Source organism: Danio rerio, chromosome 19, assembly GCF_052040795.2.
Source record: "Danio rerio strain M-AB ecotype USA chromosome 19, GRCz13ab, whole genome shotgun sequence".
Lineage (NCBI taxonomy): Eukaryota > Metazoa > Chordata > Actinopteri > Cypriniformes > Danionidae > Danio > Danio rerio.
The window spans coordinates 44408550-44436160 of record NC_141039.2 but is presented as its reverse complement, the minus strand read 5'-3'; the positions used below and the strand labels follow the sequence as shown (position 1 = coordinate 44436160).

The window sequence follows — 27611 nt, the reverse complement described above, 5'->3', positions numbered from 1 at the left end:
GCCAATCGAAATAGAAGGGCGATTCTACGGAGGAGAGGCTTGGACCAGACATGAGTCTTCAGATTTTGTGTGAATCAAATGTTTAGAAATGAAACTAAAGAGACAGTCGTTGTCTAATTTTATTGGTGATTCCCGATATAAAATGTAATCTTACACTTGAGAAACAGTTTTAGAGAATTTCATGTTCCCCTATTCAAACAGAATGCCCAAAAATACTGCCCGAGAGGTGTTTTAAAAAGGGCTGCTGTGTGAAATGACTTGCCTTTAAGGAAGTTTGATATACTTTATCCCTTACTTAAAAAGTATATATTCTGCATGATCTTATTCTACATTCTAATAAATAAACCCAACTACTATCCTTATAACTAATAATAAACAGTAAAATGGGAGTTTATTGAGCTAAAAGTCTGATGGTCTGTTAATAGTGAATTGTACTTTAAAATAAAGTGTTATTGTTTCTAGTCGCCTTCATGATTCTAATCATTGCTGTTTTCTTTCTCCAGGGGGCAGAGACAAGCGTGGCGGTCCAGTTTTAACATTCCCATCACGAACCAACCATGACCGAATACGACACGAGGATCTCCGCAGACTCATCGCCTACCTCGCCGGCATCCCAAGGTATTGACTCTTTCACTGTGCTTGAAAAACATCCCAGGATGCACCTGCTGCGCTTTTATTGGCCGCTTTTCCCTCCATCACTATCTTTTCCAACTCTGAAGTTAAATAAAAGAACAGAAGTAACAGGATTGTGTGTGGAGGATTGTGCCAGTTTTCCTGCTGGGATGTTTTGTGTTGGCGCATTGATCTGTAATTCACCTGTGAACTAGCGGATGCTGTGTCTCTTCATATGCCATCTTCTGTTGGTGCCGATAAAACCATACGAGGCAGGCCAAGTCCACATTTCAGTTCAGGTCCTCTAAACGGCTCTGCTAAGCAGCTGTTCTCTGTAAACATGTTTGCTTTTAGCGTCCATTAGTTGAAGCATGAAGGTCGTAACTCTGGTAATAGCGCAGTTTCAGAGAGCACACTGTGACCTTCCTCTGTGTGTTTCTACAACTTATACACACTTTTAAAAGGTTGATTTTCTTTTATAACATTTTATAGATACAATTTTTTTCTTGCGTAAAGGTCACATTAAAGCTTTTTATCTTGCCCTATTCTGTCAGTTGTATATTTTTACCTGTCCCAGACACATACTTTTACATACAAATGATAATGAAAGTATTATATATGTGTATGTATGTATATATGTGTATATACCGTAAAGCAATTAATTGTAAGGGATTCATTGAAAAAGTGTGTAAACTTATTGCCTTGAAATTGAATTGAACTGAATTATTAAAATGAAATGTGCATAATTATAAGTCTGTTGAAGCCGAAAATAAAATAAATGAATTAATAATTATATATATATATATATATATATATATATATATATATATATATATATATATATATATATATATATATATATATATATATATAGGTGGGCATAGATTTATTTATTTTTTATTTAGATTAATCAAGATTAAAATGGTTTATTTGAATTCTTCTGAAGGCATTTAGAACATGGGGCTACCCTAATCATAAGTCTTTAAATACAGGTTTTTCAAGCCAGGTGGCGCATTAGACCAGGGGCACATCTCCTGTTTCCAAAATGCATCACAAACTGCTTGAGAAACTGTTCTACTATGATAATTGGTGATGAAAATAAATGATGTTCAACAAGATGTACTTGTGTTTACTAACTGTTTACTCAGTTAAAGATTAATTTTGCACTGTAGGCCTACATAAGCTCCAAACAGTGATTTTTGATGACCTTAATCCGACTGAAGTCATAACTGAACCAAACAGAAATAGAATTAAGATGTGAAGTATGCAGATATTAGTGACATAATTGTAGTACTCACACATACAGTTTGTGTATTAGACACAAACACACACACATGCATCGCTAAATGTGGAAGTTTTTTTCTTTCCATTTGGCGTGCGTTATTAAATTCAAATACACTCTCACCAGTCCTTACTTCCTATTTGTGTTTAATACACCAGTTTGTCACGGGGGATGAATGAATTGTTCATGAATTAAAGTGAAACTGCTGAACTGCAAGTAGAGTCGAGGAACCAGCTGATTTGATTCAGAAAAATCACCTTTTTTTTGTCAGACGGCTCACAGGTCAGGTATACATCCACGCTAAAATATCAAGGTAAAAATCATCATCGCTTGCGGAACCAGACCCAGCTCCCAAACCCACTTTGAGAATAGATTACCGGCGATATATTTTTTTAATCGCACAATAAAGTAGATAACTTCCCACCAATAATATATATATACACATGTATATATACAGTGGAATGAACCGCCAACTTATCCAGAATAGGTTTTTATGCTGCGGATGCCCTTTCAGCTGCTACCTATCACTGGGAAACATCTATACACACTCATTCACACACATACACTACAAACAATTTAGCCTACCCAATTCATTTGTACCGCATGTCTTGGGATTGTGGGGGAAACCAGAGCACCCGAAGGAAACCCACGCCAACATGAGGAGAATGCAAATCCTACACAGAGATACCAACTGACCCAGTCGAGGCTCGAACCAGTGACCTTCTTGCTGTGAGCTTAACGTGCTACCCACTGTGCCACCGTGCAGCCCATATATACATACATGTGTGTTCATGTATATGTGAATATATGTATATGTATACACACACACACACACACACACACACACACTGCAATGAGTGGCTGTGAGGGAGGGAAAGAGAAACGGAGATGTGGATCTCAGAAAAAGGCAGTAGGGCGCGATGGGAAGAGTGGTTGGTGGGAAAGGCAGCGTGGGCACGATGGAGAACCTGCCGCAGTTCAGCCCCTGCCAACCACTCTTCCTCCTCCTCATCATCATCCTCACACTCAAACTCTGTCCCCTGCACCCACACACAGACAAACCACCACAGAAGAAGAGCTACAGAGCAAATCCCGAGAGAGAGAGTGTGTGTGTTCTTATACTGTATAGGGTCTTTAATTCCTTTCAGAAGGTTTAATAGCACTTTTATTACAAAATTAGCAATTATTTGTTCTGCGATGAACTATTCATTAAAATAAATTAATTAAAATGAAGTTAGAAAAAATAAAATAATTAAGTGTAAATAAATACAATAAAAAATATTGCTTGTTTATTTTAATTATGATAATGTGTTTCTATTCTATTCTATACATGTATTTTGTTGTATATATATTTCTTTTCTATATGTCACTTAGAATTTTAAGTTATCAACACCCTTGATTTTATTAACGGTAAGAAACAATTAAGAACATTTTTGACTTTTTCCATCCATGCTTTTCCTGCTAATGTAATTGACTAAATGTAAATGCAAAGATACAGATGGAGAGATACAGAGAGAGAGAGAGAGAGAGAGATACAGATGGAGAGATACACAGAGAGACCGAGAGATGGAGAGAGAGAGAAGGGGTGCATCTTTAGAGATGGAGAGCATGCATGTGTGTTGGGAGGGCGAGCGAGCTAGCAAGAGCGGGAGGGAGGGAGAAAAAGAGAGTGTGTGAATCCGTGTCGCAGTTGCACAAGGCTGTGTGTGTGTGTTGGTCTCCAGCTCTCATCAGCAGCAGCTCCTCCGTTAGACTTTCTCCAGTCGAATCCCTCAGCCAGATGTTTGATTGACAGCTGCACGAGACGCGCTCTGGATTTAGGATTATGGTCTGTTTACGTTTTGAGGACTGATTGAAACCTCACAGTATTGGATATTAAAGGCCATCATCTGTCTGAAAGCAGGTTGCGTGCTTATTTTGCTAGATATTTTTTGCAGATAGTCTTCATGGGTAAGCTTTGCGAATATATCTCTGCTTTTTCAGTTGTGTGCGCATTGATCGTTTTGATTGGTCAGCTGATTTTTTTTCTCCTGTTGTTTATTTATAGTTCCTGCAGTTGCAGTTGCGTTTGTTTTTCAGCTAAGGTTGCAGTTTATGCAATGTGTTGCAGATTAAACTCATATTTTTTTTTTCCTCCTTCATCTAGCGAGGATGTCTGCAAACATGGCTTCACGGTCATCGTGGACATGCGTGGCTCCAAATGGGATTCCATCAAGCCTCTGCTGAAGATCCTCCAGGAGTCGTTCCCCTGCTGCATCCACATCGCCCTCATCATCAAACCAGACAACTTCTGGCAGAAACAGAGGACCAATTTCGGCAGCTCCAAGTTTGAGTTTGAGGTACGCAACCGTTGGTGGTTTTCAATGATGGAGAGCGTAGCTTGCTTTTGTGGTTGTTTTAGGAGGCGCGGCTGGATGTTGATGCTTTAACACCGTGTCCTAACAACACGCAATAATGGCTGTCTGCACAAAAAGTGACGCAAAACATTTGAATATCAGCCACTGCATTCATAACGAAATGATACAGGTTTTTATTCGAATTAATACTTATTAAAGCTCATTAACAATATTAATAGGCAACTGAGTGACTTTCCTTTTCAAACCGTCTGCTAGTTATTTTTATTTAAAGATCTGAGGTGAACTATCTGCTGCTGCTTTCAGTAGTATGGTAATATATGTGACGTAAAATAGTATCTAAACTTACATTGGCAGCATTTAACACTGAATAGAGCACATAATCAGTACATAAGGCCATCATTGTCATAGTAGCATAGCATAGTAGTAGTGGCGTGGAAATAGAAAGCGTTTCTAAAATAGAAATTTCGACGCATCGTCGACCCAGACGGTTAAGACAAAAAACTCGCTAGTAAATGAATATTTACATCTCAGAGAATTGGCTTCTTTTGTAATGTTTTTAGCACTGGATGCTATAGTTGGTGCCCTTCAGTTGGTGTTTATTAACGTTTTTTTTTTACTGCGATGATGACTTTCAATGGAGAGCGTAGCTTGCTTGTAGGGTTGTTTTAGGAGGCGTGGCTGGATGTTGATGCTTTACCATCGTGTCCTAACAACAAGCAATTATGGCTGTCTGCGCCAAAAGCGCAGCAAAACATTTAATTATCAGCCACTGCACTCATAACGGAATGATACAGGTTTTTATTCGAATTAATACAAATTAAAGCTCTTTAACAATATTAATAGACTACTGAGTGACTTTCAAAATGTCTGCTAGTTATTTTTATTTAAAGATCTGAGGTGAACTATCTGCTGCTGCTTTCAGTAGTATGGTAATATATGTGACGTAAAATAGTATCTCAACTTACATTGGCAGCATTTAACACTGAATAAAGCACATAATCAGTACATAAGGTGATCATTGTCATAGTAGCATAGCGTAGTAGTAGTGGCGTGGAAATAGAAAGCGTTTCTAAAATAGAAATTTCGACGCATCGTCGACCCAGATGGTTAAGACAAAAAACTCGCTAGTAAATGAACATTTACATCTCAGAAAATTGGCTTCTTTTGTAATGTTTTCAGCACTGGATGCTATAGTTGGTGCCCTTCAGTTGGTGTTTATTAACGTTTTTTTTTTACTGTGATGATGACTTTCAATGGAGAGCGTAGCTTGCTTGTAGGGTTGTTTTGGGAGGCGCGGCTGGATGTTGATGCTTTACCACCGTGTCCTAACAATACGCAATTATGGCTGTCTGCGCCAAAAGCATAGCAAAACATTTAAATATCAGCCACTGCATTCATAACGAAATGATACAAATTAAAGCTCTTTAACAATATTAATAGACTACTGAGTGACTTTCATTTTCAAACCGTCTGCTAGTTATTTTTATTTAAAGATCTGAGGTGAACTCTCTGCTGCTGCTTTCAGTAGTATGGTAATATATGTGACGTAAAATAGTATCTAAACTTACATTGGCAGCATTTAACACTGAATAAAGCACATAATCAGTACATAAGGCGATCATTGTCATAGTAGCATAGCATAGTAGTAGTGGCGTGGAATTGGAAAACATTTCTAAAATGGAAATTTTAGATGGTTGTAACAAAAAACTCGCTAGTAAATGAACATGTACATCTCAAGAAATGGGCTTCTTTTATAATGTTTTAGCATTGGATGCTAAAGTTGGTGCCATATACTTGTTATTGCACTATTGAAAGCTTTATAAAGTAAAAACTGCCAATTAACATGTTTGCGTACAACTCTTTTTTTTTTTTTTTTTTTTTTTTTTTTTTTTTTTAACTTTTTACGATTAATTTACCGAGTATGCTTTTGTTGGTATTAGTTTTATTATATAAAGATCTGATCATTTCATTTAGATATTTATTTATTTGTTTTCCAAAAATTATGCATGGTCAAAATAACAAATATCAACGTTATTTAACCAAATATTGACTTTCATATCCAAATTTTGATACCGTCAAACCTCCTCCCTATTTTACCTCGGTATCCGGTATTACCGGTATCTGGCATAATAAAAAGAAATATGACGTAAGGCTCAGATAAACTGTTGGCTTGTGCCTAAACCATTCAGAAACTGAATACTGTATATGCGACCTTAGGTTCACGGTTCCTGTTTGTCTTGTTTGTATTAGAGATCTGCGCAGGACGCACTCTCTCATTTACACACGTGCACACACACACACACACACACAGAGACAGCGACTTACATCACGACGCTCTCCCTCTCTCATTCACACACACGCAAACACACACACAAATACAAATAGAGAGAGCCCCAAACGACACACAGAATTACGCTCTCTCTCATTCACACACACACACACACACACACACACAAACAGCATCCACGTGAATGCATGCGTGCTCGCTCGCTTGGGAGCGATATTGTTAGACCGCGCGCCCGCTACCTTTCAAATTACACCAGAGTTACTGACAGCTCCCACACTTTATTCGAAAATTTATTCCAGCACCACAAGAAATCTGGTCGGCAGTGGGAATGCTGGCTTCTAGTTCGTATTTACCACGTCTCCCCTCTCGTTCGGCCGAAACCAGAGATACTGCCAATGCCAAACTGCAGGTCACTTGGTGCGCGACTTGCCATCTCACCTATCTCTCTCCCTCTCTCTCTCTCTCTCTCTCTCTCTCTCCCTCCCCTCCACACTGTCCAGCAATCACGCATGCGTATTTGTAGGCATTAAATAAATAATATTTATTATTTAATACTTGTCTCCAATTTAAATGCATGTTTTTTTTGACTGTATAAACGGTATTGAAACTGACTCCGTTGCAATTTTTAGATCCGCTGTATACCATATTACCGTATTATCGCCCAAGCCTAATGTGTTGTGTATCTTTTTTTTGTTTGTTTTGACCAATGGACTGTATGCACAGCTAGTGTTTTCAGCCAATGATAAACCTCCAGTGAAAGCTTAATGTGACTTTTTCAGGTTTCTTTCACAGCATGGATGTTGTAATGTAATTACAATACATTTAGTTAAATAGACTTAAACATTCATTTAGTTGTTCATGTGTAAAATGAGATGAAATGCAGTGTAACCGTTAAGCCTGATTTATACTTCTGCGTCAGGTGACCGACGTAACCCACGGCGCAGGCAACGCGCGTGGCTGTGCATTTATACTTCTGCGCGCCGTCTCTGCCGGTCTGCATTAACACTTCCGAAACGCTAGTTGGCAGTGAGGTGTAAATGTTCCTCTGTGTCAAGTTTCTTCGCTACTTTTTTGCATTTCCTGAACACTTCCGGGATGTACAAGTGGCTCAAACTCGCTCATTTTGAGGCAGGAACCGGCGGACGTGCAACAACTTTAACTATGAGGTAAGCACAAAACAAAACTTTCCATCCGGAGCTCCTTCACGGGACTCCACACTTGTAAACAATCGCTCGCGCGGCGTCGCGCCATTCGCGCGCCTCTCGGTCCCGCCCAGACTCGTCAGCGCTACCAAGCCGACCAATCACAGAGCTTACGCTACGCGTCGTTGCGACGTGTAGTTACATTTTTTGAGAGGTGCACGTCAGTGACGGCGATGGCCACGGCGAAGGGCTATGCGTCAGCGCCGTAGCATACGCCGGTGTTTGACGCAGAAGTATAAATCAGGCTTTAGTATCAGTATGCGAGCACAGAAACTCCATTAAAAGTTCTGGGGTAAAATAAACCGTCATATTTTAAAGACATGGCAAGGGGAAATTGAATTTAACGCAGTGCTTCTTTTCCGGTATGAGTTTCATTTTATTTAGTATATCTATCACGCAGTGACGATCACAGATTTGCAAAGAAATCAGACCTTAAACAGAGCAATTTTATAATGCAAAGACAGTTCACTGGAAGCGCTTAGGCTAGCTGGCTGAAATTAAAAGTCAGATGCATATACCCCATTGTCATTTTATGCAAAAATTAAAACATTTATTCTTGTTTTTTTATTTTATCTGGAAGAAATTTCATTATAAATTTGACTAAATAAAACAAAAATGGTTTTACTCAAACATCGAAACTGCATTTGAGAATCACAAGAACTTTATAGCAAATTCTCTCAAATTTATTTATAGCTGCAAATAAAAATAAATAGCCATTTAATATTTTGGGATCTGTATCAAGTTGCTCATTACAGTATAGTACATATAGTACGCCCCCCTATATGTTTACATCATTAGCTGAGATGGAAATTATAGTATTAATTGATTGTATTTAATGACAGAGCTACAGTTTGCTTAGTCAACTGTATATAAAAGCGTATTTTAGTTTAGCTTCTTCCTCATACAGTATATACCATATCTTGATCTTTTATTTTTGTACACCATTACACGTTTTGTAAAACAGCAGATTATTCCTCTGAAATGTCCAGTAAAATGGCCTCGCCGCTGCATTTTCTTTTTCATCTTAATAATTAATCATCTGCGGGTTTGTCTGTGACATGCGATCTGTGTTGGTGTGAGCGAGTGAAGAGTGGCTCGAGTGGGAGTGTGTGGGTGTTGATGTTCTGTGTCTCGTGTGTGTGTGTGTGTGTGTGTGTGTGTGTGTGTGTGTGTGTGTGTGTGTGGGTCGACAGGATGAATGTAAATGTGGATGCAGCAGAAATGCTTTTCTGGCATGTTTTTCTGCAGTTGTTTTATACTGAAGCGGCTCGATTGCAAGGTGTTGGTGCAACTTTGTTTTCGGTCGCAGATCTGTCAGAGTGGAAAGCTTGTGTTTGTTTTTATAGGAGGAAAACCTTTTGTGTGTGTGTGTGTGCGTGTGTGTGCGTGTGTGTCTGTGTGTGTCTGTTTGTTTGTGTGTGCGTGTGTGCGTGTGTGCGTGTGTGTGTGTGTGTGTGTGTGTGTGTGTGTGTGTGTGTGTGTGTGTGTGTGTGTGTGTGTGTGTGTGTGTGTGTGTGTGTGTGTGTGTGTGTGTGTGTGTGTGTGCGTGCGTGTGTGTGTGTGTGTGTGTGCTTGTGTTCGCTTTGACGACACATGTGGAACAAAAAGTGATGGCTCATGTCACAGCTGCAGACTTCCAGTGTGATCAAATTGAACGATGTTTTCGATTATATTATAATTAGTACCCGAGTTCTCTATGAATAAATCATGATTACACTGGTATCTGATGAAGACCGATAGGAAGCTGGCGACATCGATATTGTCAATAGAGAAAATAAATCTTGTTCTGCTCTGAGCTTCACGTCACGTCCTTGGACGTAGAAATCGTTGGTTTCCGTGGCAACCGTGCATAACACCTAGAAGATCAATGTGCGGTGCTGTGAAGTGAATGACAGTGAATTATTCACTACATCAAGTCTGCTCTATACCAAATAGTGAAGGAAGAATAATGGCAACAGGTAACGGTGCTTGTAGCAGAATATCAATATACTGTATATAGGTGTTCAAAGAGCTAGCTTTAATGAAGAGAGCTGCCGTCGCTTATCAGGTAGTTTTTATATGATGCCACAACAGATAGTGATTTGTTATTGATAAACAATGCTACTGTACTTAAATAAAGAATAGTTTTATCTGCAATAGTCACGTCACTGGATGTTCAATGTTGAGTTGGAATTATAGTTTATCAGGAGCCGCAGTTCAGAACACATGATTTGTGGAATCGCTGTGGATTTTGATTAATATTGTTATATTGTAGATGAATTATATGATTGTTTACACAATGAAGACTATGCTGTGTTATTTTACATTTGACTATTTAATCTTTGCACTTGAATACTGTTTGACTCCCCTGAAAGCTCTGAAGCTCTGTTTATTGATTTTTTTTCTCTCCTTTGGTCTGTCGTATTTATCCATGCTTGTAATATACACATATTAGATGGAAAATCTTTACATTTTATTATTCAATTACTATACCAGAGTACTGTAAGACTCCTCAGAAAGCCTTAAAACACTTTTTAATCATTTGGATCTTTTGCCTGATTGTATTTTTCTGCATATACAGTGCATCCAGAAAGTATTCATAGGGCTTCACTTTTTTCCACATTTTTTTATGTTACAACCTTATTCCAAATTGAATTAAATTAATTTATTTCCTCACAATTCTAGTCACGATACCCCATAATAAAAATGTGGAAAAAGAGTTTTTGAAAATGTACACAAGTGACCTTTGCTCAATACTTGAGGCAGCAATTACAGCCTCTAGTCTTTTTGAATATGATGCCACAAGCTTGGCACACCTGTCTTTGGGAATTTTTGCCCATTGCTCTTTGCCGTACCTCTCAAGCTCTATCAGGTTGGATGGAAAGCGATGGTGTACAGCCATTTTCAGAGCTCTCCAGAGATGTTCGATCGGATTTAGGTCTGGGCTCTGGCTGGGCCACTCAAATACATAAATCGATGTGCTTTGGGTCATTGTCCTGTTGGAAGATGAACCGTCGCCCCAGTCTGAGGTCAAGAGCACTCTGAAGCAGGCTTTCATTCAGGATGTGTCTGTACATTGCTGCATTCATCTTTTCCTCTATCCTGACTAGTCTTCCAGTTCCTGCTGCTGAAAAACATCCCCACAGCATGATGCTGCCACCACCACGCTTCACTGTAGGGATGGTTTTAGCCTGGTGATGAGCAGTGCCTGGTTTTCTCCAAACATAACACCTGGCATTCACTCCAAAGAGTTTAATTTTAGTCGCATCAGACCAGAAAACTTAGTTTCTTATGGTTTCTTATGGTCTGAGAGTCCTTCGCCAAATTCCAGGTGTGAAGTGGCTTCTGTCTGGCCACTCTACCATACAGGCCTGATTGGTGGATTGCTGCATAGATGGTTGTCCTTCTGTAGGGTTCTCCTCTCTCCGCAGAAGAACGCTGGAGCTCAGACGGTGACCATCGAGTTATTGATCACCTCCCTGACCAAGGCCCTTAGTCACTCCCGATCACTCGGCTTTGATAGCCGGTCAGCTCTGGGAAGAGTTCAGGTGGTTTCAGACATCTTCCACTAACAGATGATGGAGGCCGTGGTGCTCATTGGAACTTTCAGAGCAGCAGAATTTTTTTCTGTAAGCTTCCCCAGCCTTGTGCCTCGAGACAATCCTGTCTCGGAGGTCTACAGACAATTCCTTTGTCTTCATGCTTGGTTTGTGCTTTGACATGCACTGTCAACCCTGGGCCCTTATATAAACAGAGGTATGCCTTTTCAATTTATGTCCAATCAAATGAATTTACCGCAGGTGAACTCTTATTAAGCTGCTAACTAAACCTCTCAAGAATGATCAGTGGACACAGAATGTACCTGAGCTCAATTCTGAGCTTCACGGCAAAGGCTGTGAATACTTCTGTAAATGTGATTTCTTTTTTTAATTTATTTATCTATTTATTTTTTAAGAAGTATTTTTTTTTTTAAAATAAGTTAATTTAATCCACTTTGAAATAAGGCTGTAACAAAGAAATGTGGAAAAAGTGAAGCGCTATGAATATTTTTCGGATGCAATGCGTATCTATAATCCCTCCCACTTTAAGGCTAATTTTTAGAACTGCAATGATTAAGGAAATAGAGTTTTTGAGAATAGCCATTTTACCACATCTTTATCCAACAGCTCAGAATGCTAATATGCTAGTGCTTTAGTCCACTTTTGTCCTTCGTCTTTATTTGACCACTTTTTTTATTCCCATCCAAATACGATGATAACTGTACATGGCTTGCAGTGGGAGGATCAGAAACTCTTCTCCCTGCCATCTGCTGGTCCATATAAAGTCCACACAAGTGTTGAGCTGAACACATGATGAGATGTTTGTGGTGGGCAGGGTCAAGGAATCTGTCATAGGAACGGCTGCGAGCTCTCATCTCGCCCACTGCTCATGACACGCCACATTTCTCACAATTACCGAACAACAAAGTATGAGCAGAAGGCAGAAAATAAAGCAAATGCGCTTCATACCTGGGATGATTCTCATTGTGGCTAATGGACAAATGGGGAGCGTGTTGATGCGGACGTGTGTCTGTGAAAGACTGGAGCTGATCAATAGGACGTTTACCTGGAATTCACAACAGAGTCGCACACCTACGCTCTTACGGCTTTGAGAAAACACACTCACACACACACTTTTGTTCTCTTTTTCCTGTCGTCCATTTATTCAGCTGTTGAAAGAATAGGGCTTTATAGTGCACTGAGGTAGAGCAGACCAATAAAGTATGAGCATCAAATACATTATTGGAAAAATTGATGGGTTTTTTTGTGAGTTGCTGTGCTCACATGAGCGTTATAAGTGGATAAATAGAAACAGATTAACAGAAAATGTAAATAACAGAATCATTAAAAGATAACTCGATGTACAGTGCATCTGGAAAGTATTCATAGCGCTTCACTTTTTTCCACACATTTTTTTGTTACAGCCTTATTCCAAAATAGATTAAATGAATTTATTTCCTCAAAATTTTACGCACAATACCCCGTAATAGCTCCTTTCACAGCAATACTGGTAAATATTCAGAAAATTTACGGAACGACTTTACCGGTGAATTTAAAAAAGTGCTATTCACACATGCGAGGATGTTGTGGAATTTTTCTGGAAAAGACCGTTCACACATCCATTCCAAAATACCGGCAAATTCTGACATCATTAACCAGAAATGAGCTCTAAACGGCTGGGCTTGTATTTGTAAACATTTGACTACATTACAAACTCTGGATGGATCAGTATTGTGAACAACTTCGATAAAAACATATCGAGAAACACTTTCCGGTGTTTCAAAAAAGGTTTACACATACAGACCTTTTCAAAAAATTGCTGGTAAAAATTTTAAATAAAAAACCTGAAAAATCACATGTACAGTAGGGCTGTGCAATTAATCGAAAATCCGATTTCGATTTTGGCTTTTAACGATTATGAAAAACCATTAATCGAGATAAACGGTTATTCCATCAAGTACCGCCCCCTTTCCAGTTGTACACTTGTGAAAGCTCTTTGCCTCTGCAAAGCTCAGTTCCAGGTGAAAATGACTAAAAACATGTGCTGTAATGTAACTTTTGCAGCACGGGATGCGCATCATTCATATTTTTAAAAGCACAAAAGAACATGTGCTGTTGTGTGTGTGTGCGCGCCGTGCTTAGCCTCTGACAGGTAGCGTGTGTGTGTGTGTGTGTGTTTGCGTGCGCGCCGCGCTTGGCCTCGGACAGTAGAGCACACACAAATCTAACGCGATCTTAATGTGAGCGCTTTAATGGTCAAATACATGCACATTTGTGTCAGAGCGCGGTGTTTAGGGATTATTCATATTAACCCTCATTTGTGTAATAAACTAACATGTTGGGAATCAAAAGACACGAGAAAGACAAACCATATCAGAGCTGCACTATTCTTAAAGTGACAGCGTGCGGTATTCCTGCTGCTGTTTTTATCATTAATCAATAATAAAATCACAAACACAGTGAAGATGCTTAAAGCACAGTTTAAACATAACAGATTTAATAACTCATTTCTAATAACTGATTTATTTTATCTTTGCTATGATGACAGCACATTATATTTTACTAGATGTTTTTCAAGCTTAAAGTGACATTCAAAGGCTTAATTAGGGTAAATAGACAAGTCATTGTATAACAGTAGTTTCTTCTGCAGACAATCAAACATATATATTGCTTAAAGGAGCTAATAATATCGAGCTATTAAAATAGGTTTCAAAATATTCAAACCTGATTTTATTCTAGCTGAAATAAAACAAATAAGCCTTTCTCCAGAAGAAAAAAATATTATAGGAAATACTGTAAAAAAAAAAAAACCTCTGTTAAACATCATTTGGGAAACATTTATAAATATATCAATGATTTATTTGAATTATTTAGCCTGACATGTTTACTGCTCCAAAATATTATAAACGTTTCTTAAAATAAAATGTATTGTGTTCAATGGGGGAAAAAAGTTGTTGTAATAACTGCTTTAAAATATGTCTGGGTAAAAAAAAAAAAAAATACAGTAATACCGTGAAACCAAGCTTATCATATCATCAGAATCTAATACCGACCCCGTTGCTCACAGTTAGCCCATGTGCTGTACATTCTGACTCATTTCACCAGCAGGGGTTACATTAAAAAAGCAGAAAACCCACACAGGGATCTTGTTTGCTTTCATAAGTTGAATTATAAAGTCATTCAAACTGCATTCTAATAGGCTTCATTACACAATCAATTAAAGACGGCACGGTGGCTCATTGGTTAGCACTCTCGCCTCACAGCAAGAAGGTCTCTGGTTCAAGTCCCGACTAAGTCATTTGACACATTTGTGTGGACTTTGCATGTTCTCCCCATGTTGTTGTGGGTTTTCTCCGGGTGCTCCGGTTTCCCCCTCAGTCCAAAGATATGCGCTGTAGGCGAATTGAATTAATTAAATTGGCCATAGTGTATGAGTGTGTCTATGGGTGTTTCCCCATACTATGTTGCAGCTGGAAGGGGATCCGCTGCGTAAAACGTATGCCGGAATAGTTGGTGGTTCATTATGCTGTGGAAACTAAGCCGCAGGAATATGAATGGATGAATGAATGAGCACAATTAGTTACTTCGGATTTTCAACATACACAATAATGTCAGCTGGTATAGTTTTACAACAAAAATTCCGATAGTATCACCACACACCACACAACCTAGTGGATTAGTTTAAAAACTTCACAAATACACATTCACATGCATTTATACACAGATTTACATATCACCCAAGGCTCTTTTCTACCTCACGTGGTTGAGATTTTTAGTTCTAGTGTGGTTGGTGTTACTGCAGTGGTGGTGAATTCGGCCTTTCTGACGCCCTCGGGCTTCACGCTGGGAGTCTGCCTGTCTCTAGGTAGTTGGACCTCAGGCGGTCCCCGAGTGCCTGTATGAAATTAGATTTATGCCCCTGGTTAAAAATAGATGTCCCGCCTTGCTGGTCATTAACAGAGCCTGCATCAATTCACACAGGATTTAGGACATCGCCAAGTCATATTATGCATTTCTGCAACTGTGCGTATGGATTAATCTTCATTAGGGCTGCACGATGTTGAAAAAACTGACAGTGCGATATTTTGTATTTCTGCGGTTATTGTGATATGAACAAAGAAATCCATCAAGTGACCAGAATAGCTCTATTTGGGAAGTAATCGATGATTGGGGTGCTTTTGTTGGAAAGTGCATCTGCATGAAATATAATACTCGCATAATTTGCAAGCTTGGATAATTCAGTCAGAACAAAGAATTAAATGCTTGTTTTTTTTTCTTTTCTGGAGATTCAGGTACATGAATTGAATAATCAAATGTAAAAGTGCTCCGCATAGGCTTTATCTATGAAAATCAAATACTATTAATATTTGTAAAAAGCCTGTTTTTTAGCTGAATGCTTCATAGTTTGTGTGAAATCAAAATGTACGTTTATGTTGCTGGCCGAGTTGTTGTTTTTTAGGTTAACAATTATTCACAAGTGGTGTTAGTGAGGCCAGCAGGGGGCTCAACCTGCGGTCTGTGTGGGTCCTAATGCCCCAGTATAGTGACGGGGACTCTATACTGCTCAGTGAGTGCCATCTTTCGGTTGAGACGTTTAACCGAGGTCCCGACTCTCTGTGGTTGTTAAAAATCCCAAGATGTACTTCGAAAAAGAGTAGGGGTTTAACCCCGGCATCCTGGCCAAATCTGCCCACTGGCCTCTGTCCATCATGGCCTCCTAACCCTCCCCATATAATAATCGAATAATAATCCCCATATAATAATCGAACTGAACTTAAACACTAAAACCTGAACCACACTGTTCCAGTTACTGAACCACACTGTTCCAGTTACTATGACCATTTATGTGAAGCTGCTTTGACACAATCTACATTGTAAAAGCGCTATACAAATAAAGCTGAATTGAATTGAATTGAATATAATAACTTGCTTCGTCACTCTGTCTCCTCTTCGCCAATCAGTTGGTGTGTGGTGTGCGGTCTGCCGCAAAATGGCTTGCCGTCGCGTTAATCTTCAATCAAAGTCTTGAGTCTGCGATTGGAGTGGCCGTCTTTCTCGGTTCACATTGAATTATGCCTCACTTACTGTTAGTTGACTTTGAGGAAATGATGTAAAAAAAAAAAAACAAGCCCGCCTTTTACTCAATATTCAGTTTCAGTTGAAAGTAGTGTTGTCAAAAGTATCGATTTCAGTACTAATCTGTACTGACATTTTAAAAACGTCCATTTCCCGCTAACATTTGAGCGCTGTTGAGCACATTCTTAAACAGTGCTGATTGGCCTTTGTATTCACATGCTCAACAGAAATGACTGTGATTGGATGGTCACCATTCTTCACCACTGTTTACCAAGTCCAAACACAGATATTTGGACACTAAAGGGTCATCAGTGTATCGCTTGTATGTCTATTAGGAGTGTGAACCTACACTGGTCTCACGGTTCGGTTCTGTTACGATTATCATGCTGTCGATTCAGTCGATTCTGTATCTCTCGGTGCATCACGGCACATTGACGATGCTTTCCATAAACAATTTGATATTTTACTTAGCAACACAATAATTCTTATATTAAAACTTATAATTTATAGATATATTTATGTATTATTTGTATTAGAATTGTGTCCTTTAATACAAGCTATATAAAAGCATTTATATAGCGCTTTTCTAGACACTCAAAGTACTTTACACATTGGGGGAATCTCCTCATCCACCTGGATGACGCAACGGCAGCCATTTTGCACCAGATCACACACCACACACCAGCTGATTGGCGGAGAGTAGACTGAGTGATGAAGCCAATTATGATATGGGGATGGTGAGGAGGCCGTGATGGACAGAGGCCAGTGGGCAGATTTGGCCAGGATGCCGGGTTAAACCCCTACTCTTTTTCAAAGAACATCCTGGAATTTTTAATGACCACAGAGAGTCGGCACCTCGGTTTAACATCTCATCCGAAAGACGGCGCTCACTGAGCAGTATAGAGTCCCCTTCACTATACTGGGGCGTTAGGACCCACACAGACCACAGGTTGAGCACCCCCTGCTGGCCTCACTGACACCACTTCCGGCAGCAACCAAGCTTTCCCATGTGGTCTCCCATCCAGGTACTGACCGGACGCAGCCCTGCATAGCTTCAGTGAGTAACCGGTCTTGGGCTGCAGGGGATATGACTGTGGCTATGAAGACTTGAGTTGACTTGCTGCACAAACTGAGATTACAAAAACTTTACATAAAAACTGTACATGTATTTGTGCAAAAGCGATTCAGTGCCTATAGAAAATCATCATATCCTGTGAATATATACTCGCAATACACCCTGCTTCCAAAAGACCTTCGGGATAAAGTTTGAAAATGTACAGGTTAGAAGAAGACTACAAAAACATTTCAAAGGCTGGAAAATGTGATTTGATTTCAGGCTGTATGACAAATAAAGTAATTAATTCAAAGGGGTGTTATGATTGTTGTGCAGAAAAGAGATAAAGTAAATGTATATTATCATATTAAGTAGCGCTGAGTCTGTGCCAAAAGTCACTAATGTACATATAGGGGGATAAGTGTGTTGCTGTTAGTGGTTTGTACAACCCACTCACCTGTGTTCATCTGTATCATGTCTTCTTTCAGACCACAATGGTTTCTTTGGAGGGCTTATCGAAGGTGGTGGACCCATCCCAGTTGACGGCTGACTTTGAGGGCAGCCTGGACTACAACCATGAAGAGTGGATTGAAATCCGCGTGGCCTTCGAAGACTTTACAGGCAATGCTCGGCACCTGCTCGCCCGGCTAGAAGAGATGCATGAAACGGTGACGCGTAAAGACTTACCGCAGGACTTAGATGGAGCCCGACGGATGATAGAGGAGCACGCGGCTTTGAAGAAGAGGGTGATAAAGGCTCCGGTGGAGGAGGTGGACAATGAGGGCCAAAGGCTCCTGCAAAGGATCCAGAGCAGTGAGAGCTACGCCAACCGAACTGTGCCTGTGCCGCCTGGTCAGAGGGAAGGGCAGGGGCAGCCCAACGCCGACACCCAGGGCCTGGTGCCCCGTATTACAGCTCTGCTGGAGAAACTGCACAGCACCAGGCAGAACCTGCACCAGTCCTGGCACATCCGCAAGCTGCAGCTGGACCAGTGCTTCCAGCTCAGGCTGTTCGAGCAGGACGCTGAGAAGGTAAGAGCCATACCCTGCTAAAATATCCAGCTCAAACCGGCCTAGGCTGGTTGGCTGGTTTTAGCTAGTTGATCAGCCTGGTTTTAAAGGGGTTTTGGCCATTTCCAGGCTGGTTTCCAGCCATTTCCAGCCTGGTCTTAGCTGGTCAGGCTGGAAAATGACCAGCCAAATCCAGCTAAAACCAGCTTGACCAGCCTGGTTTAAGCTGGACATAGCTGGTTTTGGCTGGACTTTCAGCTTGGCTTGGCTGGTCAAGCTGGTTTTAGCTGGTCATCTTCCAGGCTGAAAATGGATGGAAACCAGCCTGGAAGTGGCCAAAACACCTCTAAAACCAGGCTGGTTGACCAGCTAAAACCAGCCAACCAGCCTAGGCTAGTTTAAGCTGGATTTTTCAGCAGGGTAATTAATGCATATAGCAGAGATTCCCAAACTAGAGCCCGCAGGACAACGTTGGCCCATGGTAACCTTTGATTAGTTAATTTATTTCACAACAATGGACATTAATCAGCGTTCTCCAAGAATGTAAATGTACCCAAATTAGCCCAAAGACTAGTTTTTATTAGTGGTCCCTTTGCTGTATGTTAAAGGCCATATCAGTGAAAACATACATTCAAATTAAAAACAATACTCATGTGAACGACAAAAAACACCCACAACAACTTTGAAAAGCCTAGTGTTCACAATATTGATTATTAAGAAGCCATTTCTTTAAATTATACTTAAATTACTTAAAAGATACACGTTCTCTATCAGATTGTGGTATCAAATTCCTTTGATTTGGCCCACTGTCCCATCTGTATTAACAACTTATCTATACAATCCCAACTTAACATTTTGTTTGTTTTATTGTTGAGCTAAAAAAAAAGCTAACTGAAATTAAATGTTGTGAATGAATAATATTTTAATTTATGTAAATACTCTCACTTGACGGATAGAGCACAATGCGCAAGATATTGGCAACTTGACTTGACTCCTTTATATGTGTTTTAACATTACAGACTCAGACTCAGCTTTATTATCCCGTTAGGGAAACTAAAATTGCAACAAGGTACCATAACACAGGCGAAGTTCCATGTACACATTAATAAAATATTACCACACAACATCCATACATCAGTATATAGAAACATTCCCCTCCCCCTGGACTCATTTAAGGACCTAATGGCCACCATTATAAAAGAATTTCTGGTTCTATTTGTCCTGCAAATAGGAACCCTAAAACGGCGTCCTGATGGCAACAGCTGAAATACAGAGTACAGTGGGTGATCCGGGGTGCATAGGATACCCTGAGCTCTCCTTAGAACATAGTTATGGTAGATCACCTGATCTGATTAAAACCAATGATCTTGCCTGCCACCTTCACCAGGCTGCTCAACCTGTTCTTGCTTGACACACTCAGATTTCCGTACCAAGCTACAATGCAAAAAGATAAAACAGATTCGATAAATTGTTTATAAAACAGCGTCATCATAGAGGTACAGACCTGAAATGATCTAAGTTTCCTCAGAAAAAACAGTCTTTGTTGGACTTTATTATAGACAGCCTGAACGTTAGGTTGAAATGTCAACATATTATCAATAACAACCCCTAGATATTTATGCGTGTCAACAATTTCAATGTCCAAGCCTTTAATATTAGTTATGTTCGGGGTTGGAGAAGCCTTCCTGTAATCTATCACCATATCTTTTGTTTTACTTGCATTCAACTGGAGAGAAAATCTATTACATAATATTAATAATAACAAAGAACAAAGAAATAAAATAAGTCCTCTGTAACATCGTAACATCTCAGCACTCTAAATAGGCCTAGGTACACACACTTATAAAGGATTTATAAAGCATGAATATTCCTCACTTTAGATTAGGTCACAAATCTGCATGAAGTTGAGTTAATAAAGCATTTATTAACATACTAGTTAACTATTAGTATATGCTTGAATAATAAGACATATAAACGTTGATTCCGATAGTTTATTAATCATTTACGAACTCATTCTGAATGATCCTAAAAACCATCAACTACTCTCAAATACAAATGGTTTGTAAATAAAGCGATACTTTGTTTAGTAATGAAAAATAAATCATTAACAAAGTATGAAAGTACAATTATTAAGCACAATATATAGGTGCTTTTACGTCAAGAATAGAGCATTTGTAGCTGCAGTTATAAACTGCTTACTAACGTTTATTAATGTAGAGTTAATGCTTAACAGATGAGTTCACTATTTGCTAATGCTTAATGAATTATTTATATTGTGTAGTTATTATAAAGTGTTACCGGGTTTTCTGTTTGTCTAGCACAATTTTTACCTTGATGCTTGTTTTCAAACTAATCCCTTATCAAAACCTTCTAGTTAACATTTCCAATCAAACCCCATGGTCTTATCCACACACATATATTGACAGAAACCCTCACTAATTCATCTCTGTGTTTCTCATGGTGGGAGGAAGATTTGCATGTTGCTAGGAGACCAGCAGCTATTCTTTGCTCCTGAGAAAAACGGGTCATTTTTATGCTTTTCTATTTTTATCTGTTTCAGCTTTATGAACACAACCGTGCACGTGCTGCTCATACATGCACCCAGAGGGATATACCTTACATTTACTAGCATACGCACACACATATATGCACTGAACCTGCTTCCAGCCTAATGACGTGTGTGTATGTGTGCTATCTCTGCAGATGTTTGATTGGATCATGCACAATAAAGGGCTGTTTCTGGCTGGATACACTGAGATCGGCAACAACCACCCTCACGCCATGGAGCTGCAGACCCAGCACAATCACTTCGCCATGAACTGCATGGTGAGAAGATTTTTCTGATGGAATAATATTGTCTCCTGTAAACACTCAAAATGTCACTGCGTCATTGCTTACGTTTTGTATCTCGAATGTTTACACAGGGTGAAGCCATTTATTTTTGTGCTATTTTAAGGGACAATTCACTCAATTATTAAACCAGGTTTTATTTTCTCCAGTAGAAAATTAGAGAAGATTTGTAGCTGAAATTGGGATCCTTTGTGATGAAATACAAATAAATGGGTACAGGCATTTTTAAGAGTTCAAAATAAACACATAAAATAATATGTTTGGCTCATGGAGATACACTGAGTTCTTATTAAAGGGTCACGAAACACCAGAACACTTTTTTTGAGATGTTGACAGTCATATATATGTTCCACGCATACCTGTCAAGCCTCCCATTTTTCCCAGGATTCTTCCGTATTTTACAGTTCTATCCCGCTATCATCCTGTCAAGGTATTTTCCAGTATTTCTTACATAATTTCAATCTTTCTATAAAGGGTGGCAATAATATACGCAACCCATACCACAAACCACCGGGGACACCCCTTGCTCTTAAATGCGAGTCTGTTTTGTGCTTTCGTTTTATTTAGGCATGAAAACACTTTGAAATAAATTTAAAAATGGCGCGATTCCCTTCCTTTTCATTACAGGTGCCGTCGCCCCTCCTATGCAATCCTCTAAACAGTCATATAGCAGTGCGTGACTGTCAGCTAACGCCTTCTATAGTAATAAATACACGTTGTTTCCCAAACGGATTCTGTACACACGATTTGAAGCAGATCGAAAGTCTGAGTTTTGGCTTCGTTTGAACTGACATGTACACATAATTGATAATAATGATAACATCTAAAGATGTTGATATTGGTGGGGTTTTTTTTTCAAACACAACTTATTTTGTCCTAAATGAGCACAAAAAGTTAGGAAAGCAATCAAATGCTTTCATATTGTTAGATGTGTGCATTTTTGAAGTGACACCTCTGTTATTTAATGTAATCAAACGAAAAATAAACACATTCAGGCAAAACAAAAATAATATGTTTGGCTCATGGAGATACACTGAGTTCTTATTAAAGGGTCACAAAACACCAGAACACTTTTTTAGATGTTGACAGTCATATATATGTTCCACGCATACCTGTCAACCCTCCCGTTTTTCCCAGGATTCTTCCGTATTTTACAGTTCTATCCCGCTATCATCCTGTAAAGGTATTTTCCAGTATTTCTAACGTAATTTCAATCTTTCTATGAAAGGAAGCGTTAATATACGCAACCCATACTACCGAACCACCAGGGGACGCCCCTTGCTCTTAAATGTGAGTCTGTTCTGTGCTTTCGTTTTATTTAGGCACGAAAACACTTTGTAATAAATATAAAAATGGCGTGATTCCCTTCCTTTTCATTACAGGTGCCGTCGCCCCTGCTATACAGTCCTCTAAACAGTCATATAGCAGTGCGTGACTGTCAGCTAACGCCTTCTATAGTAATAAATACACGCTGTTTCCCGAACAGAATTTTCAGCATTGACTAGGGATGTAACGGTATCAGAATTTCACGGTACGGTAATACCTCGGTATGAATGGCATGGTACGGTATTTATTGAATCATTTACAGGAAAAAAAAAACTTTTGAAAATACTCCAAAAAAGTGCCAAAAGTGTCAATGACATACAAATTAGCCATCAATCTGTTAGCTTTGAAACAGGAACTTCAATTTTAATAACAAAAAATTATTAAACCATGTAAAAAAATAAAGTTTCAATTTAGTATTGTTGAAAACTCATCACATTCAACATTTAATCACTCACTTAGATAGAGATGGGTTTAAAGGAAAATTATCATATAACTATAATCTGGTAAAAGCTGGTATCTCTGGGTATTTACAATGTCCCCTGCAACAGAAAAAAAACCCTCTCATTTGGGACTGAGGTTTCTGGGACAAGAGAGATATGACTTGGCCCATGTTGACAGCAGTGGGGTAACGTTGTGCATTGTCTTTCCCCCACTTGAGAAGACAAACCATGAGTGAGATAGAGATCTCTTTGCGGTACAAGTCAATGTCTGCATCAATCTGAACAGTGTGCTGTGTTTCTGCAGTCCCCATTACTGTTATTAGTCGTATTCCCCAACTTGCAGGCACGTGCACACATAGGGCTCAACCTGTGCAGTGCACATGCCCTTTTTAGTCTTGGATAGAAAATGCCCTTCCAAAACGATCAAAAGTGCCCCCGCGACGCGACACAACCTCCGTCCAGTCCAGCCCTTCAGTAGGCGCACGACAACACCTCTCTTGAGTATGCGCGCTCAACCCCCCCTCGGCGCTTTACAATACGCGCGCCACAACACAGCTGATCAGAACGCGCGCGACAGCACCGCTATTCAGCACGCGCGCGGCGACAACACCCGCTTTAGGTTCGATCATTTCCATCTTTTTTTCATCTCCGCTACTAGCAGCACACTCCATTTCCGCATTACTGGATCTGTAGCGACAACAGACCGCAAAGGATTATGGCCACGCCGGGGCTGATGGGAAATGAAGTTTCAGCTACCTCCCGTTCGCTTCATTCGCCTGAGCAAATTTTCTCAGAAGACCTATAGTTTTACCGAGTCATGCGACTTCGGTAATATCGAAAAAATTTAATATTGCGGTATGACGGTATTTACAATACCGTTACATCCCTAGCATTGACCCATGGCACACAGTATTTAGCTGTTCATGAAGGGTCGTATGTGTTTGTTTCCATGATCCACGGGTTTTGTTGCATGTTTTTCCCCACGATGCTGTCAGGGAATACAGCAAAGCTGTTTGTGTGCAGCAAGCATTTTTGTCGGGAGAGCAGTAAGAGTTTGGCAGAGAATGGAGGATGTTGTCTTTTATCAGGAGCTTGTTCACATTTAGACACATCGCCGTGCTGCTGTGTTCGCCTAAAGCCTAAAGTCTGCATTCAGACCCCATAGATATATACACTAAATATCGCATAGGGACCCTGAGCATGCATCAATAGCGCCGCCACATTGGTACAGTGCTCCCAGGACAAGTGTCATTCAACCGCACTAGTCAAGACAGTGTTATTACGTGAAGATGCGGGACTTAAGCGCTGTCTGCGGGTGTAGTAACGAGCAAACAAAGAAAACAAAGCACAAAGGCAGAACATTTCATAGGTAATATTACGTTTTTTTTTCTGTTTTTGTATGTTCTGAACTTTTGTGCTAATCAGGTAACGTTATTGATGAAAACAGTCACTTACTGCATTCACCATACGGCAAAGCAGCTCCAACTCGCACTAAACACTCGGCTTATGCTAGTTTTGTTGAATAAAATCAGCAAACAATGCAAAAGAAATATGACAACGAGATGCTGCGCTGCCGGAAACATTTTTGTCGCCTAACATTAGTGTAAGAGTCGTTCGGGGGATTCATTCCCAAACAAATCGCTCCCTCCGTCAGTATGAGAAGTGAAAGCAGGAGAGGAGGTGTGTTTCAGGACACGTATTAGATTAAATTTAACAGGGAGGGTGAAAAGTACATTTCTGTACACACAAACAAGCTTTTTGTCAGGAATGCCAGTACGATCACTGATGCATCAATGTAGAAAAGTGATGTAAAATTATAATTTTCCTAATTAGAAAAAAAAATTACATACTAACATCCAGAAAAAACTCCCGATCATAGATATATGTGTATATGTGTATATCTCTGGCTTTGGATGGCCACAGTCCTCCACTGTACCTTGGTCCCGCATTCATTTCAAAGGAGCGCTACCCTGTAGCAAGATGGCGGCGCTATTGACACATTCCGTCCAGTAGACAACAATAGGCCAGGCGACATCTAATGTATATATCTATGTTCAGACCCGGGGATTGAGGGAAAAGTCCTCATTTTTAGTGTTTATATGAACACAATTATCTTTACAATTGTATAAACTGTAGTTGTGTGTATATATACAAATGTAGCTGGGCATTAAATTACTGTTTATTTCTTTACATTTTAACTTTTTAAACTATAAAATCATGCGTCTCCTAACAGTTTGTGTCTCATTTTGGGAGCCGACTGATAACAGTTGTTCGCTTCCCTCCTTCTTCCCTGCTCTGCTGGACACGCCCACTCTTGCCTCTGATCACGGAGCTCCATGCCCGTTATGATGCTTTTTAAAAAAAATTTTATTCTGAGGTAGACTTCAACAGAAAGTGGGGGTGTCATGGCCCTTTAAAACTAATATGTTTAGAAATGTGTTGAAAAAATCTTCTCTTCTTTCAACAGAAATTAAGGGGAAAAATATACAGCGTGTCTAATAGTTTTGACTTCAGCTGTATATATTTAACAGTTGGCTTGCATAAGCTTTGTAATGGTTTGCACTTGTCAGTGTTAGAGCTGGTGACTCATCATAGAATCAGACAATGATCCTGTTAAGTGCTTCCTGTTTGGGCTACTGTTCTCCAGCTGTGGGCCTGTTAGGGGCTTCCTTTAAAAAGCCCCATTACTGTAGAAAGAGGTATTGATCACTTCCTGTTGAAAGAGGCAGAAGGAGCATGTCGGCATATTGAGCTGTGGTAAATCTTCTGATGTTGATGTAAACATGTAACGATGCCGTTATTGGGCATTAGGAGGTTTTTTATGATGCGGTTGACTTAATCTTGATATATTTTACAAATCACTCACAGAAATGTACAGTAAATGCTGTGATATTGAATAGTATATTTAATGTTTTTAAATCTATTTAAAAGGAAAAGTATTCTTTTGAGGAAAAGCTGATTTTTAGCATCATTTGTCCAGTCATTCAGCATTGTGTGTGATAGTCATTTCTTTTATCCTGTTGTTTCCCACAGAATGTTTACGTGAACATAAACCGCATCATGTCTGTGGGGAACCGGCTGCTGGAGGCCGGTCATTACGCGTCGCAGCAGATCAAGCAGATCTCAGGTCAGCTGGAGCAGGAGTGGAAAGCTTTCGCCGCTGCGCTGGACGAGAGGAGTGCTCTGCTGGAGATGTCTGCTACCTTCCACCAGAAATGCGACCAGGTCAGAGAAAAACACTGCAGTGTGGTGTCAGAATGAGAACGCTGTGGAGAGAGCAGTGGATGTGGGCCAGAGACCAAACCGGGGTTTTTAGGCATCAAAACAGTACTAAAATACTGCTTTAAATGGAATTTTCCTATATTTTATGACATTTTTTCCAATATTTTTAGGTTGAATGGGTTCCATGTAATATTTTTTTGTTTTATGATTTAATTTTATAATGCTTATTAATATTTCTATTATTATTATTATTATTGTTATTATTATTATTTACTTAGATTTAAAGTAGATAATCTACAAAATGTCATGCAGTGTAATATGGCAAAAATCTTGTTAGACTTATTTGGAAAAAGACACATTTAATATATGTATATTCAATATGAATTTATTTATAAATTTTATTTTATTTTAATTAATTTATTTTATAATAAATGAAACCTACATCAATTTATATAATTAATTATTATTATTATTTTCTGTTTTAAAATGTAAACTTAATATGCTTTATACTTTAAACCACTTGGTTGTCATATTTGGAAAAACTACACATTTGAAAACTTATTAAAAGAGTATATTTGTGTGTGTGTGTGTGTGTGTGTGTGTGTGTGTGTGTGTGTGTGTGTGTGTGTGTGTGTGTGTGTGTGTGTGTGTGTGTGTGTGTGTATTTTTTTTCTATTAAATAAATAAACATATTTATTTAATAATTTATTTTTAAAAATTTATTTATTTAATTATTTTTTATTTAATTCATTTGATTTATTATATAATTTGTATTTATTTATTTATTATTTTATTGTATTTTATTTTATTTTACTAAATGTTTCATTCATATGCTTTATACCTCTATAATATCATATATCAAGATAAACATTATTTTACTAATATTTAGGAACATTTCCTGCAAAGTTATTTAAAATATTAAAGTAGACACTTTATTTGCATTTAATACTTTCTTTGTGTCTAAAATCACTTTTGTCAGTTTTATTTTATGCAGACAAAATAATTAAAATATTTTAAAATGTCCTACAAACTGTCACACAACAAAAAATTTTAGTTTGTAATTTTTTAATTTTTAATTTTTAGTCAAGTCCCTGTCCTAATAAGTGATTCATTGAATGATTCATTTAAATTATTTGTTTAAATTATTTTAGGTTGAATGGGTTCCATGTAATATTTTTTTGTTTTACGATTTAATTTTATAATGCTTATTAATATTTCTATTATTATTATTATTATTATTATTATTATTTACTTAGATTTAAAGTAATTTAAATTATTTATTTAATTATTTTTTATTTAATTAATTTGACTAATTATATAATTTTTATTTATTATTTTATTTGATATTACTAAATGTTTAGTTCATATGCTTTAT

At 38.7% G+C, this 27611-nt stretch overlaps 1 protein-coding gene across 14 annotated transcripts in view; it reads left to right on the top strand.

Annotated features, from left to right (window-relative positions):
- The window catches only part of trioa (trio Rho guanine nucleotide exchange factor a), a 573337-nt gene that overhangs the window by 439986 nt on the left and 105740 nt on the right, over positions 1 to 27611 (top strand). For 12 of the 14 annotated variants that reach the window (XR_015515963.2, XR_015515967.2, XR_015515966.2 and 9 more), the window contains 5 exon segments: positions 504 to 618; positions 4041 to 4233; positions 17877 to 18419; positions 21102 to 21224; positions 26048 to 26239. The exons of 1 other annotated variant lie outside the window; for it this stretch is intronic. Coding sequence is in view for 6 of the 13 variants with exons in the window: in XM_087294511.2 (XP_087150637.2) it covers positions 504 to 618; positions 4041 to 4233; positions 17877 to 18419; positions 21102 to 21224; positions 26048 to 26239 (1166 nt within the window). In the remaining 7 variants the exon portion in view is untranslated. 14 annotated transcript variants of the gene reach the window in all.